Source organism: Mercenaria mercenaria, chromosome 1 (assembly GCF_021730395.1).
Source record: "Mercenaria mercenaria strain notata chromosome 1, MADL_Memer_1, whole genome shotgun sequence".
Lineage (NCBI taxonomy): Eukaryota > Metazoa > Mollusca > Bivalvia > Venerida > Veneridae > Mercenaria > Mercenaria mercenaria.
Genome location: NC_069361.1, coordinates 102,829,236 through 102,845,778, shown reverse-complemented (window position 1 = coordinate 102,845,778; position 16,543 = coordinate 102,829,236). Strand labels below are relative to the sequence as shown.

The 16,543-nt window shown below is 34.8% G+C and overlaps 2 protein-coding genes across 2 annotated transcripts in view; one reads left to right on the top strand and one right to left on the bottom strand.

The window, feature by feature from the left end:
- The window catches only part of LOC123528414 (pre-mRNA-processing factor 39-like), a 36,891-nt gene extending 33,593 nt beyond the window's left edge, over nt 1-3,298 (bottom strand). Inside the window, exon 1 of the mRNA XM_045308116.2 lies at nt 3,201-3,298. Coding sequence (XP_045164051.2) covers nt 3,201-3,255 — 55 coding nt within the window. The 5' untranslated portion in view covers nt 3,256-3,298. The remainder of the gene's footprint in view (nt 1-3,200) is intronic.
- A 55-nt stretch (nt 3,299-3,353) lies between these two features.
- LOC123528424 (transmembrane protein 179-like) lies at nt 3,354-16,224 on the top strand. The gene is made up of 4 exons (XM_045308127.2): nt 3,354-3,729; nt 7,730-7,867; nt 8,933-9,020; nt 10,231-16,224. The coding sequence occupies exons 1-4, from the start codon at nt 3,443-3,445 to the stop codon at nt 10,390-10,392; spliced, it is 675 nt and encodes a 224-aa protein (XP_045164062.1). The 5' UTR covers nt 3,354-3,442; the 3' UTR covers nt 10,393-16,224.
- The last annotated feature ends 319 nt before the right edge of the window (nt 16,225-16,543 follow it).

The following is a 16,543-nucleotide window of genomic DNA, read 5'->3' as shown; positions in this document are numbered from 1 at the left end:
ATAAAATACGTTGTTCCAGTACTTAACTTAGGGAAAGACGCATCATTTTCTAGAGGAGATTCACGGTAAGTATTTTGACAGATGCAAAGCAGCTGTCGTCTGTAAACAAACAAGCCCCTTAAAGATCCAGATCAAATGTGTATGATGTCATACTAGGATGCTGGGAAGGAAATAAATGAACAACAATCGTGAGTTCCAAGGTTTTTTTCAATAAACATGTACATTTATAAATAGTGGTCGAGCACTTGGCTGGTCGAGCATTAGCTAAAAATATTCAGCTCAGAGATGTTTATATGCTGTTATGGATCTCTGCGCTAAAACGAATGCCTCTACGAAAGCTAACTAGAATTGTGCCAAGATTCTGCCACGCTGTATTTTTTTATATGCAAAAGCAATGAACTCACCTTTTATTTTAAAATGTTTCTTATGAATTTTTCTTTTGATTTGGTATAAAATAATCCATGCAACATAATTTGAACACAAGTTATACACACAAGTTTCAAATTGGTACCCCTGTCTGCAATATTGTGTCAGCCATTGCAGTTGCCACCTGATCAGGGTACTCTTCATTTGAAAACCAATATTCGGTATAGAATCAGGGTTTTCCCGGACGCAGGTTTTCTGCGTCCCTGACGCGCTTTGACTGCTTTGGACTCGCATTTTGTAGTGCCTCTGCGTCCACTGGACCCGCAAAATCGGTCACGAAACTCCTTTGCACTGAAGCTTCCTTTGCGCAGATACCCATGTAAAATGCGCAGTTTTTTACCACCGGGACCATCCCCGAATCGTGGGTGCTCATTATACACAGGTATAGACGATTTTCCAACTTCAAAACAAGTTTTGTTACCGATGTTCGCCATTTTGGTAAAGGGAAACTACTCTCCGCGCTAACTGACACCGCTAAAATCTAAGATTGCCGTTACGTTCCGTAAAAGATCGAATGGTTTATTTTTCTATTAAACAAAATTAATTTCATATAAATTTAAAGTATTTTGATGAAAAAATATTAATAAATCACAAAAATTATGATGCTAATTAAGGATCGAGTATTATCTTTAACTAAGATCAAACTGTGAACAACATAATTGACACGAGTTGACACTTAATTGCCGGTAATTACTGGCTATTTGATCAGAACAAAAAGACTGTCACACCTTTTGTTATCAGTCTGGATTGAGAAGCTCATGCCATTTTGAAAGATACCATTCCGAAATACTGAATCAGCTGCTATCTAAATTAAAAAGATACAAGTTCATTCGGTTTTAGGATAAATTTTTTTTTAGTAATAATGTCCATTTTCAAGATCAATAATTTGTGGACCCCCAAAAATTATTAGGGACCCTTAAATTAGCAGCCATGGGAGTCCATGGACTCCCAAATAAAAAACCTGAGGGAAAACCCTGTAGAATTGTTATTTATTGACCTTTTCTGAGAACTTAAACTTTCTAGAATATGTTTTTTATAAATTTTTATTGAAATTGATTATGATTAAAATAAATGCATTTAAAAGTGAAATTTTGATCTTGATTTTCAAAAATAACCACGTGCTTTGAACAGTTGCATGACGTCATCCGTTTCTCACGAGAGAAGTGTGCGAGATGTTGCGGTTTGAAACTGGTTAGTTAACCAAATGGGGTTTTGCCATAACTTAATGGATGCGACCATCAGAAAATAAAAATAGCGTCAGTTAAGTTATGGTAGCCAGAACTAGTCGAGCATAGGTAAAATGACTCTGATTCTCTATCTGTATCTGTATGTATCTGTATGTTTTACAGTGTAGGGCCTGTTACAGCTTCGCACACTGGAGGGAGGCGGTTAATCGTGAAGGAGGGCAGACTTGAAGCCCTCTGTTGTCTCTGCGCGGACCACCTTATCATCCAGGTGGTTCCATTCAATTATGGTTTTCACAAAAAAAGAGTTTTTCAACTGCTCAGATTTACAATGCTTAACACTAAACCCTCTGGTATTGTTAATTACTTGGTTTTCAACAATGTTTGACACATGGAAGTCACTATATGATTTTGCTCTGATTTGTCTTTTACGAGTTACAGTTTGTAGGTAATCCGAAGGGTGTATAGCTGGCACCAGACCCCCGGCCACTTTGTAGAGAAATACAAGTCGACTGGTTCTTCTACGATCCTGGAGTGGAGTTAGTTTGAGAGATTCCAACATGTTTGTGACCGATCCTTTTTCTCTAGACCTGTAGTCGCCGGTAATAAATCTCGCTGCCTGACGCTGGATACGTTCTAACTTATTAATATCGCCTTCTAAGTAGGGGTCCCAAACGATAGCACTATATTCGAGAGTTGATCGTATTAAAGCTAAGTAGGCACTTTTTCTGCATTCTGATGGACAGTGGCGAATGTTTCTACGGAGTAGAGCTAAGGTCGAATTTGCCTTTTTTTGTAATTTTATTAATGTGTTTAGTCCATGTAAGGTCTTCAGATAGTGTTAGACCCAGATATGGGTTCTCAGTTACTTGCTTAAGTATATGACCACACAAAGAATAGAAGTGAGGATTTTTACATTTTACACTCATGACATAACATTTTTTTGCATTAAACTTCATGCCCCAATTATCCGCCCAGAGTTCAAGGTTTTTTTAATCACTTTGGAGTAAGTCATAATCTTTTTGGTTTTGGATCTTCCTATATAACAAACAATCATCTGCGAACAGACGTACTTGAGACGATACTGATAGAGGTAAATCATTAATGTGGCACAGAAATAGGAGGGGCCCCAGGACTGTCCCCTGGGGTACCCCTGAGTCTACCGTTGCTCTCTCCGATGTTTCCCCATCAACTACAACTTGCATGAATCTTTTTGTTAGGAAGGTGCGTAGCCATGTATGTAGCGGTCCGTGTATGCCGTAACTAGTAAGTTTAAGTAAAAGTTCTTCATGTGGCACTGTATCGAAAGCTTTCGAAAAATCTAAGATAATAATATCTGTTATAATAATATTCTCTATTTCCGGGACAATCCCGCACAATCCGGGACGTATCACATGTATGTGCATATCACAAAGCCCCTACTGCTTTGCTAACGAAAAGCAAAATTATCAAGTTTGGCAGCTGTCCGAATTCATTTGCACGAGCATTTGTATTTTGCCGCATTAATTTCAAAACCGTTCAACCATGCAAACAAAAATTTAATTTGCTATTCATTTAAGCATACAAAGTCACAAGTTTGTTTGGTCTTACCACCGTTTCCTTCGGATTTAATATCCATTTTTTCTTCTGTTTGATTTTCTGCCATTTTGCCGGAAGTTTTTGCCGGAAGTACATATGGCAGACTAGTTTACACGCATTAAGTTTAAGTAGAACAGGCAAGCGAGTAAGTCTTTAATATGCGAACAAGTCTATATTTACACCCCACTCAATGAAGCATAACAAAAAATATACTTTTAAGTTCTCTAACTAAAACAAAACTACTGTGCACAGTTATGGGAGTTGGCAATATGTTACTGTTGTCGCAACTGACAGCATTTCTCTTATCGTTTATACTGTCGTTCTTCATTTTTATTCCAATGTCTGTCAACCAGAAGGAATTTTCTGGGCACTGTCTCTTGCATGCAACAGGGAAATGGGACAATTCCTCCCAGCTGGAGTCAGTTGAATGGGGTCCATCAAGTGCCTGCAATTTCAGCATATTTATGGGCATCATTATCATGATGTCAACCCTGTTTTATGTGATTTTGTATTTCCTTTACCTGGCTCGGGAGACAGATAGGTAAAAAAAATCTACTGTTATAAATTTGCTGAACATAATCAGCATGAAGGTTTAGCTTCAGTGAAAGAAAGAGTGGAGCACATGCACTTTAGCAGTCCCTATAATAATAGTAGTTTAAAAATTAAAAAGGAATTAAAAGTAATGATGGGTAGCTTTATTTAGATAAATATGTTTGTGGGCTTCTGCCCGCACACCCCCACTTTGCCCAACACCTCAACTTGCTGCGCATTGTAAATTTCCGGGTAGCTCTAAAGTGCATTCTTCCCGAAAGAGTTGTTTTCTGTATGAAATAAAACATGTTCATCTTGCTACTTTAGTTATTTTATACTTAAAAATACGGAAAAGGAGACCAGGAAGAGGGTTATACATTTCAGGGTAGTTGGAAGGCTTTATTATGATGCTCTTAATGTCTCAGAAATGGAAACTAATTTTATGTATTTCTGACAATGCATTAATGTCTGAGCCCTAAAATTAAATTTTTCTTTAAATAAATGAATTTTTTCTGTGAGTCCACCATACACAATTATTGAAGATTGGCATACAGGGTTTTTTTACCAGGAGAGGAATAGGGCCCATGCCTGTGATTTGGGGAAAAAATTGCACGGTATTTGGGCAAAGGGGAATAAAAAACCTGAGTAAAGTCAATTTTAGGGGAAAACTGCATGAATTAAAAGAAATGTTCTGAGGGAAAGGGGCCTGTTAATGACCCTTATAATAGAAGAAATAAAACCTTGCCATAAAAAACTGTTTTTCCCTACTGATATGGAATGAGTCATTTAATTTTATAAAGGATTGTTATTCAGCATGTGAAGTTGTGTTACCTGGGGTTTTGTTTCGTATTACATTCATTCAGACCAGAGTTATGGCCCTTGACTTGGTCAAAAATACACTTAAAGGGTCTAAAAGTTTGTGTGCATGTATCTCAAAAATTATTTGACCTATAACCATGAAGCATAAGAGAATTATGTAGCATTTGACCAGAGTTATGGTCCTTGATTAAGTGAAAAATATGTATATTTGTCTTAAAAGTCTCAAAAAAGTGCTTGACCTGGAGTCACAAAAATATTGGAATGTTGTTCAGCATGTGAATTTGTTCACCCCTTGCCTGAAAAAAAAAGAACTTTATTTTTTAAATTTCTTTCACTCATAATCATAATCCCAACCCAAGACAATATAATGAAGACACTGATCTGAAATTTCATTTATGTCAACAGATTTATTTGGCAGATCCTTCTTTTGTTAACTTACAATAATTTTCTTTTGAATTACTTCCCTTTTACGTTACTATAAATAGCCTATTTTTAGTAACTTTTTTATTATTGTCCGTAGGGAAAAACCGAGACCACTTTTCTGTGGTACAACATCGATGGTACCTCCAATTTTTAGGTGTATTTTGACATATCTGTACCTTGTAAGAATTTTCTTTTTCTTTTTGGTTAAATTTCTTTCCTTTGTTGTTCCTGTCCTTTGGACTTAGATATTTTTTCTGAGGACCTTCTTGTCCTCAAGTGCAATGATAACAGGTGAGCCATATAGGGCCATTATGGCCCTCTTGTTTGAGTTTTCACGTGGAAAATGTCCCAATACTACATTTGTTTTCAATATTTCTGGAACCTGTTAATGCATTTGAATGAAACTTCACACAAATCTTTAAACGCTTAATGTTAGGAACATGTTAAGTTCCATAATTTTAGCTTTTATTTTGACAAAATTATTCCCCTGTTTTACTTAGAAAATGTGGCAGAATTTTTGTTCATTTTGGCATCTCTGATATGTATTTCTATGCTGTGATCTTAATTAAATGTCATATAGTAACACTCACTAAATTTGGTTAACTCACTAGGCATGACATTTCCTTATAGTGCAGCGCTGACTTAATCATTTTTTAACCTATTAAACTACACAGTAAGTGTACTATTTATAAAAGCAAGCATGCTGATTTTGATGACACTCACCAGGGTAGTACTGGTACTGGGCATGAAATAATATTATTGCATGAAATATCTTTAATAAATAGAAGATATCAAATTAATGAGTCTAGTTTTAGTACTGAATTTATTGAACAAAGATAAAATATTATGCAAGCCGGAGTAGTATTATGTTGAAGACCCAGGAGGCACCTTCAGTGATAGTTTTAGTTAATATTACTCGGCATCAGTGACCTGTAAACAGATTTCTAGCGGTATATTATTTTGAATTTTTTTCAATATAATTATTACATTGATATATAACATGAGGAATCTGGTGTCAAATGTCAATGATTTCTCTCAAACTTTCAAAGATTAAAGACAAGGATGTAGGCTATTTAGACTGCATTGCAGTTCTTATTGCATTTTACTTTCAATTAAATTTAATACTTTGTTGAGGGATGTTCCAGTCTTTTATTAGCCCACCATCATCAGATGGTGGGCTATTCAAATCACTCTGCGTCCGTGGTCCGTCGTCCTTCCGTCCGTCCGTCCGTCAGTCCGTCCGTCCTTCCGTCCGTTAACAATTTCTCGTTATCGCATCTCCTCAGAAACTACCAGGGGGATTTTGACCAAACTTTGTCAGAATGATGTATTGGTACCCTAGTTGTGTCCCCCTGAAAATCAGACTGGTTCAACAATTTTTTAGTAAGTTATGGCCCTTTGTTTATTTCTATAATTTACATAGATTTATATAGGGAAAAACTTTGAAAATCTTCTTGTCCAAAACCACAGAGCCTAGGGCTTTGATATTTGGTATGAAGCATCATCTAGTGGTCCTCTACCAAGATGATTCAAAATATTTCCTTGGGGTGTAATATGGCCCCGCCCCGGGGGTCACATGGTTTATATAGACTTATATAGGGAAAAACTTTGAAAAACCTCTTGTTCAAAACCACAGGGCCTAGGGCTTTGATATTTTGTATATGACATCATCTAGTGGTCTTCTACTAAGATTGTTCAAATTATCCCCCTAGGGTCAAATATGGCTCCGCCCCGGGGGTCACATGGTTTACATAGACTTACATAGGGAAAAACGTTGAAAATCTTCTTGTCCAAACCACAAAGCCTAGGGCTTTGGCATTTGTAATGTAGCATCATCTAGTGGTTCTCTACCAAGTTTGTTCAAATTATCCCCCTAGGGTCAAATATGGCCCCGCCCCGGGGGGTCACATGGTTCATATAGACTTATACAGGGAAAAGATTTTAAAATCTTCTTGTCAATAACCTACAACATTCAAATTTGGACCACATGTATGGTTTTGAGTGGCAAGATGAACCTTGACATGAGTTGACCTTGATTTTGACCTAGTGACCTACTTTCACATTTCTGTAGCTACAGCCTTCAAATTTGGACCACTTACATAGTTTTGTGCACTGAAAAAAACTTTGACCTTGACTTTTACCTAGTGACCTACTTTCACATTTTTGAAGGTACAGGCTTCAAATTTGGACCACATGCATAGTTTTGTGTTCTGAATTGGAATTTGACCTTGATTTTGACTTACTGACCTACTTTCACATTTCTCAAGCTACAGCCTTCAAATTTGGACCACATGCATAGTTTTGTGTACCGAAACAAACTTTGACCTTTACATTGACCTAGTGACCTACTTTCACATTTTGAAGGTACAGGCTTCAAATTTGGAACACATGGATAGTTCTGTGTTCCGAAATAAAATTTGACCTTGATTTTGACCTACTTCCACATTTTTGAAGGTACAGGCTTTAAATTTGGACCACATGCATAAATTTGTGTTCTGAAGTGTAATTTGACCTTGATTTTGACCTAGTGACCTACGTTCACATTTCGTCCTTGAAATTGATCTAGTGACCTACTTTCACATTTCTCAAGCTACAGCTTTTGAATTTGGACCACATACAAAGTGTTGTGTACGGAAATGAAATTTGACCTTGAGCTAGTCAGTAAGTCTTGAAATTTGGAACACTCAAAAATGGCACATTGGTGGGCGCCAAGATCACTCTGTGATCTCTTGTATATAATTGAAATAGTATCTTTGCTTTTTTTCCAGCTCCTGGTTAGAGACATTTATAACAACTATTGTCAGTATTGTTGTTACGCTGTTGTTGTTTGGCTCGTCGTTGTCAGTTTCTGTTGGTATGAAGACTTGGTGCGAATTCCTTACCAGCCCTGCTTCACAGATTTCGTCGTAAGTTTTAGTTTATTACTTTAGATTATCTTACTCGCCCGCTTAGCTCAGTAGGTAGAGTGCAGATCCAAGGATCCCGGGGTCGCGAGTTCAATCCTTGGGTGTGCCATATATTCTCTGTGACAATTTGATAGAAGACATTGTGTCTGAAATCATTTCGTCCTCCACCTCTGATTCATCTGAGGAAGATGGCAGTTATTTGCGGAGAACAGGTTTGTACTGGTACAGAATCCAGGAACACTGGTTAGGATAACTGCCTGCCATTACATAACTGAAGTACTGTTGAAAAATGGTGTTAAACCCGAAACAGTCAAACAAACAAACAAACAAAAATTTATTAGATTATCTTGGCATTTTCATAGCTTACAATGAATTTATGTTAAGTCATGAAAAATATTTGTAGCTGCTTAATATTCACATTTTTGTTTGGTTTGGCATGTTTTATATTTTTTAGCAGTATTTTGTGCTGTCAGATTTCCTCAGTATGACTCTTTTCTTTGCCAGTTATTGTCAACTTCAACACATGGGGATGATTTTCCTCAAATGATTGTCTTGAGTCCATCAACATGGAGGACATACACTTCATCAAGGATTCATGCCTACAGCCTACTTATATGAAGACCTTATTCTGTAACTCTGTCTCCCACTTAAGAGGCCAGTACTAGTTTTCCCCAGGAAAGACGGCTTCGCGTGTATCGGCCTTTGTCTCACTCTGTCCCTCTGGTCTGATCGCTCTGTGTCTGTACATGTAGAGTGGCTGCCTTTGCGCTATGTAAAGTGCCTTTGAACATCATGTTTATCATGAAAAGGGCGCTATATTAATATTAATCTGGTATAATATAATATATTATAACACTCAACTTCAAATGGTTAACCAACTTACAGAGAACAAGTTACTGTTGTTAAATGGTAAGAAAACAGAGAATGGAAATACTGTTTCAAGGTTTTGAAAAATAATCCTTTAAAAAAAACAAACAGGTTTAAAAGCTGCATACATTAAAAATACTACTTATTTATAAACATACTCTGGGATAGGAATACAGTTTGATTTAACTTATTTTTCAGGTGTGACCTGGCAGATTTTATTCCATTTAGTAAGGAACTTGCTGATATAGATTCCAGTAACTTCTACACTGAAATCAAAATTACAGAGGTAATAAAATTATATAGCTCTGTATAAAATGTTTTCTTTTTTGGTTTTTATTGATTAATTATTGATATAATTGTTCATGTTACTGTATATGTATGTTAGAGAAATTTAAGTACATGTATATGATTTAATTCATTGGAGTACATGTACTTGTTATCTGTCACAGTTGGAAAATGGACTATTTTCAGTATTTCCATTCAAGTTAAGGCTACATTAAATGAATTATGCACAGCATTTTGGTTTTTGAGAGAGAAAACTTGGGGAAAATCGTAACAGCTGCCATTTTCTGCAAATAGTACAAAAAAGTTTTAATTTGGTGGGTACATCCCAAAACTAGTGTCTCCTTCCCATTCATCATTGAAAGATAGAAAAGGTTTAAACTTCAAATAGAAATACCCATGATTTGTACATATCTAGAAAACTATTTTATACTGCAAAATCATGTTTCATGGGTACAAAATTTTGTGTTTTGGGCCAAAAAGTCTATTTTGTGGGGAAATCAATGCTTGCAATTCATCTTTTGAATTTAAAATGAGTGAGAATTTTATTTGTTTATTAAGATTTAATTCCTTTTTATATGCCTGTCTGAAAGACGAGACAACTTTTATGGGAACACCCCTGGTGGGCGGGCGGGAGGGCTTTGGCCAGAGCATATCTTCTTCATGCATGGAGGGATTTTTGTTGTAACTTGGCACAAATGTTCACCACCATGAGATGGAGTGTATGCGCAAGAACCAGGTCCCTAGTTTTAGAACTACTTCCCTTTGTTGTTACTATAAAATAGCTTATATTGTAACTTTTTATTACTGGCTGTCGGGGAAAACTTTAAACTTTTTAAACTGGTTGTTAGACTTGGATAATGTCATTGTTTGGGCTTACTGTCTACCAAACTTCCATACCTCATGTTTTTATTTCGATGTAAATAAGATGTGAAATCAAAATTTGTAGTCCTGTTTGGCGCCATATAACCTATACTGTGTTGGTGCGCGGTAAAACCCAAGTCAGATCAATCAAAACCAAACTTATACGGAATATGTTTTACTATAACATTTACATGACGAGCGTACATTGTGACATTCTGGTTATTTATATATCAGGATCAACCCTCAGTATAGACTAGGAAAGGATATTTTTATGTTGCATGAATTTCAGGATTTTGAGTGAGCCCCTTTGTCCATTTCTTGTTCTGTTCTATACTTTTGTCATTTTGCAGTTTGGGAGTTGGACAAGCTTGATTTGTTGGCTATTTCTGGCAGTGACTTCAGTGGTCAAGATCATAAAATTCCAGCAACATGAGACATTCATGTCTAGTATGAATAGAGAAAGGCAAAGACTCCTTCAGAAAGTCGGACACAGATCAGACTATACAGTCTGAAAGAAAACACATAGCTTTGATATTATTTTTGATATAAGAGGGGAATGGATCTTACACTACTTTTTACACTTTGTAAGATTGTTGGTTAATGACCTGGTCTCATATTTAAATGAAAATTAACATTAACTTACTAAGTTACACCTATGTTTAAATAATACATAATTTTTAAAGGCACAGGCCTCCAGATCGTTGGACAACAGAAAAATAAAAAAATAGGTATCGGAAAATTAATGCTGTATTTCCTAAGAAAGTTTTGAAATTTAATTTGTGACAGACAATATATTATAGAAACAGTAGAATTAGTTGTTTTTACTAATTTTTTATACTGAAAATTGAAAAGCATTTGGAACGCTTTACTAGAAGTAAACTGCCTTAACTATAGATATCTTTATTTAACATATTTAACTCGTAGTCCTCTGTGGCAGTATTGGTAAAGACAGCAAAAAAAGTGTTTATTGCCGCAGTGGCCTGAGTTAGATTCGTCTTTTTATTTTCTTGATTTGACATTTTATGTTATGATGCTGGTGTCCTTCCGTCTGTCCGTTAGCAATTTCTTGTCCGCTCTGTAACTCTTTAACCCCTTGAAGGATTTCAAGGAAACTTGACACAAATGTTCACCACACCGAGACGACGTGCAGAGCGCATGTTTTGGATGTCTCGCTTCAAGGTCAAGGTCACACGTACGAGTCAAAGGATAAATCAGTTTGTTTCATGTCCGCTCTGTAACTCTTGAACCCCTTAAAGGATTTCAAAGAAACTTGACATAAATCTTCACCACACCAAGATGGCGTGCACAGCTCATGTTCCGGATGACTCGCTTCAAGGTCAAGGTCACACTTAGGGGTCAAAAGTCATATCAGTTTGTTTCGTGTCCAGTCTGTAACTCTTGAACTGCTGGAAGGATTTTAAAGAAACTTGGCAGAAATGTTCACCTCACTGAGACGACATGCAGAGCGCATGTTCAGGATGACTCACTTCAAGGTCAGGGTCACACTTAAGGGTCAAAAGTCATATATGACTGCTTTGTGTATATTGCTCTGCATTACAGTGCTCTTGTTTTTATTTGGCAGATCTCTTTTTTGTTCACTTACAATAATTTTTTTTTTGAATTACTTCCCTTTTATGTTACTTATTTTGAAACTTTTTTATTATTGGCCATAGGGAAAAACTGAGACCACCTTTCTGTGATAAGGATTTTTTTTGTGGACTTTGAATATATTTTTTGTGAACTTAGCTTTGTTTTTTGAAGTTTTCCTTTTGTTGTTCCAGTCCTTTGGGCTACAACAGTCAAGTTCTTTAAATTTTGCTCCCATCCAATGATGTAACCCTTCGGGTGTATATTGTCCCGCTTGGCAGAGCTCTTGTTAAGATGGTTAAGAAACAAAATCTCATATTCTAATGTTCATAATATGACTAAACTTCAATTATGAAGAAAGATAATTTTTAGCCAAAATCTGGAGGTCAGTGCTTTTAACAATAATATGATTAATATCTAATGTAAGCTCTACTTGAAGGTTTCAATTCTCTTGTCAGCAAATTCAGATGAGCAAGTATTGGACATCATGGTCCTTGTTGTTGTATAAATTTATACTGGGAAGACATTCCAAAGACAGGCCTTGCATCAGGGGCCTTTGGAACACATTCAAAATGTATTTTTACAATAGTTGAGATTATACTTCTTTGTGTATATTGCTTTTCGCAACTAGTATTTAGCATTTAAAATAATTTCTAGCATAATTCTCACCTCCTGTTATAAAGGATATTTTACCCACATGTGTCATATATGATTTTTTGAAAGTTTGACAATCTCAAGATTGAACAGTTTTAGATTGCTGATATAACAAAAATTTTATTCTTGCTAACGACCTTAGTTATAAAAAATCTAATCTGCAAGTCCAGTAATATCTGACATACTGCCTGTATTAAATAGAATCTCTGACCTATATTTATTTATTTAATAGAATCTCGTCACTTCTGTATTTGTGTACTTGTAATTTGTTTTTATCACTGTATTATAGTACTGTAACAGTTATGTTTAAAGATTGTAAGATGCTGACATATTTCATGCTTTTGGTTTTAATTTATTTTATCATAATTTATACGAACTGCTATTTACAATGTTATATTTTTCTATCATATATTGTACTGTATGTAAAAATTTGAATATTTCTCAGTGAGATAAACAAAGAATCCTTTGATAAACAACAATTGACGTGCAGACCTTCGAAAGAGCATTTTGACATCACATAATTATGTCAAATGACCTCATGACACCAAATTCATTACTACACAGATAAATGAAGTTCAGTACTTCTCATCTTTTATGAGCATGTTAAAATGAAAATAAACAAGGTCTTGTTGTGTTTTATTGTCTGATTTACCACTGGTCGTCATTCAGATGCTTGGATATTTAACATTGAGTTTGGTTTATGCCCGTGTGGTTCAATTCTTGTACATCTGAACTTTGACCTGTGGTAAATCAGACAATTAACAATGCAAAGGCTATTAAAAAGAGAATATTAAGTTAACTGTCTTATAAATTCAAATTTATTATGCAGGTCGAAGAAAAGATAAAAGTCGACACTACAACAGAGACTTATATTTTTTTGAAAAAACTAATAAATTCAGATTTATGAAGACAGTGACAGAATGTTCTGTTTATCTTAATAATACATGTTGTAGTTTAAAAATTGATACGCTGCTAATGTATATTAGTCAATACACCTCCTTACAAATTACATGTAATTGGTCATTTGAATTGAAATAGCTCTTAAAAATACTTAACATTATCAAGTAAAAGAAGGAAAAATAAGACTTACCTTCTGTTTTGTACTGCTATATATACTTTTAAACATTATAAAATGCTGCTAAGTGAGGTTTTATCCAAAGTTAAGTTGCCAGTTGGATACCTATACTCACTAAACAAACGTGGCCTGGGTTAAATTTATTTTGCATGAAGGTAGGATAAAATTATTTAATTAGGTGCTAATTGTCATGTGCCATATATACAGTTGAACTTTTTCACTCGAACTCAGATAATTCAAACACCAAGCTTCACTCGAATTCATCACCAGGTCCCTGCAAAATCTCTATGTAATGCATATTGTTTGATGGCTCGAACAACTGGTAGCTTGAATAAAGTTTGCCATCCCGTCGAGTTCCAGTCAACAAAGTTCGACTGTAGTAGAAATTGTGCAATCAAACTATTTGTATTGTTACCATGTTCTTGACGCTTTATATTTTGCTTAACATTAAATGATAATAATTATTGTATGTGGAAATTATATCATTAGTGTTATGTTTTGTTAATACATTTGTTATATTGTTAAAAATATGAAAAAGCCATTTACAGACATTAGAACTTATCTAATTCACATTTATTTTTAGCTCATCTGATTTTTTGAAGAAAAGAAAAAGATGAGTTATTGTCATCACTTGATCGGCATCAGCGTTGGCGTTGCCTGGTTAAGTTTTATGTTTAGGTCAGTTTTCTCCTAAACTGTCAAAGCTATTGCTTTGAAACTTGGAACACTTGTTTACTATCAATAGTTGACTCTGTACAGCAAGAAAGGTAACTCCATCCTGCTTTTTGCAAGAATTATGGCCCCTTTTGGACTTAGAAAATATCAGATTTCTTGCTTAAGTTTTATGTTTAGGTCAACTTTTCTCCTAAACTATTAAAGCTATCGCTTTGAAACTTGCAACACATGTTTACCATCAAAAGCTGACACTGTACAGCAAGAAACCTAACTCTAACCTCATTTTTGCAAGATTTATGGCCCCTTTTGGACTTAGAAAATCAGATTTCTTGATTAAGTTCTGTGTTTAGATCAGCTGTTCTCCTAAACTATCAAAGCTATTGCTTTAAAACTTGCAACACTTGTTCACCATTAAAAGCTGACTCTGTACAGCAAGAAACATAACTCCATCCTGCTTTTTGCAAGAATTATGGCCCCTTTTGGGCTTAGAAAATATCAGATTTTTGGTTAAGTTTGCGGTCAGGTAAACTTTTCTCCTTAACGGTCAAAGCTAAAACTTGAGGCAGTTATTTTTCATTCAAAGCTGACTCTGTACAGTAAGTACCATAACTCTACATTGCTTTTTTGCAAGAATTAAAGCCCCTTTTGGACTTAGAAAATCATGGGTATGACAATTATATTTCTATTATACAGCGACAAAAAAATCAGATGAGCATCTGCACCTGCAAGGCGGTTAATTTATATCCAAGTTAAACATTTGATTCAGGTTTTAACATTACATATACCAGTAGTATCTCTTTTCAGTTACAAGATGTACTTGTTGTATTTATAAATTCATTTTAGCAACATAATAATACATGGCAGGGAAGTGTTATTTGTTTATGGACTTTGCAGTCGTAACAAAAAGTAGTTTCCATAGAATGTTATCAAAACTTAGATGAACTGTCAAGTCTGTATACTGCATAGAATCAGTTTGCATAGAAGCACTTGCAATATTATGTGTTGTAATATATTTTTTTGGTGTTATTTCTATGAAAAAAAAGTGCTTTTATAACCACTGTGTCATGAGAAATCTGAGAGTGTCAGTCATTATCCAGGCAGTATACCAAATATGCTAGTATGAAATAAATAACATCACATTAAGTAAATGTGGAAATATACAGATGGGGTGTAAAAAGAACAACATTGAACTTCAGGATTGGTTCGATTATTGTTGTTGCTATTTGTAAATTTGAAATTTAAAGTGTACACTTACAGTTGTATTAGTGTTTAGTAGATGCATCTTCAAGATTATGTTTCTGAAATACTCAAGCTGAAATAATACGTTACTAACGGGTTCAGTAGTTATATGGGTTTTTCTTTTTTTTTTTTTTAAGAAATTATGTTCAGCTATGTTTTTATTAAAGTATACATTTGCTGTGAGAATTATTTACAATTTTTGTTCCTCTGCAAGTAAGTATAGTCCCATTTTTTGATAATCTCGCTGTCAAATTATCAGATATGATTTTCCATTAAATATCAGTTAGCGACTGAAAATGACCATGAATTATACAGAGTTTAGGTTGTATCTGAGGGAGTGTGAAATACTGTCATTGTGGTACTAGTATATGAAAGCATATTTTTGTTATTACGCAATTATAAGTTTATTTTAGATACTTATTGTGTTCAGCTATGTATAGATTGTTAGAATGGTTTTTATATTTTCAAGATAAGGTTGAAACTTGTTGTATTGTTAATTTTTAAGTTAAAGTTTTGTCAGTTGTTGAAAAATTTGTCTATAAATTATATGTGAGCTATCATATGTAAGACAGTAGTAACCAGAAGCATTTGGATGTTTCTGTTGAATCAATTTTATTTTTCGCAGTTTGAAACAGTTAAATTTCATGTCTAAGAAATTATGTTTCTTGCGTAAATTTTGGCCTTCATTTGAGTTCAGACACTTTATTGAAGCAGTAAGTGAAATTCATTTTGTTTCTAGTCATTATGGTTCATCTATGAAATACAAAATGAAAAAAAAAAATCTCTGTGATTAAAAATATCTGTTTGTATTTAAGGCTTCCTTAAATTAAGGGGGAGATTTCTGCTCATTGTAATGATGTATATTTTCTGTATACTATTCTTTTTGCCATTCAGTTTCCTGCTGAGTTGAATGATTGAAAGGGATGCACCCCCCTGTCTACCTCTTTGCAAATCAATGTTAACTATGATAAAGAAACTTATTTTTGTATCTTATATATACCAGAACTGGCAAAAGAATATGTTTTATTTGTTTGAATGAGATTAGTTATATATGCAATGCCAAGCCTTCTGCTAAATAATATATGTTATCCTTTTAAATAAAGATTATCTGCTATTTTTGTCAGTCTTTAAAAATTTTCCCCAGACTTAAAGCAGTAGACTTTTTATCTGCATTTCCTCGAGTTGCTAGCACTAGTATGTTATTGTAAGAATCTTTCAGTGTTTGCGGGTAAAGATGGGAATATCTGGCACGAGGGTAACTGTTTAGGCGGTAACGAGGCTCCTGCCAGTGATTGATTCTTTTTCTTGCATGCCTTATTCTTCAATTTGTAGAAGATACAAAGAAAAACGAAGGTTTTTCTTTAAGGCGCTATTTTGTTATAGTAGCTTATGAATTAACGCATTCATTCATAAAATATAGCAAGCGAGTCATC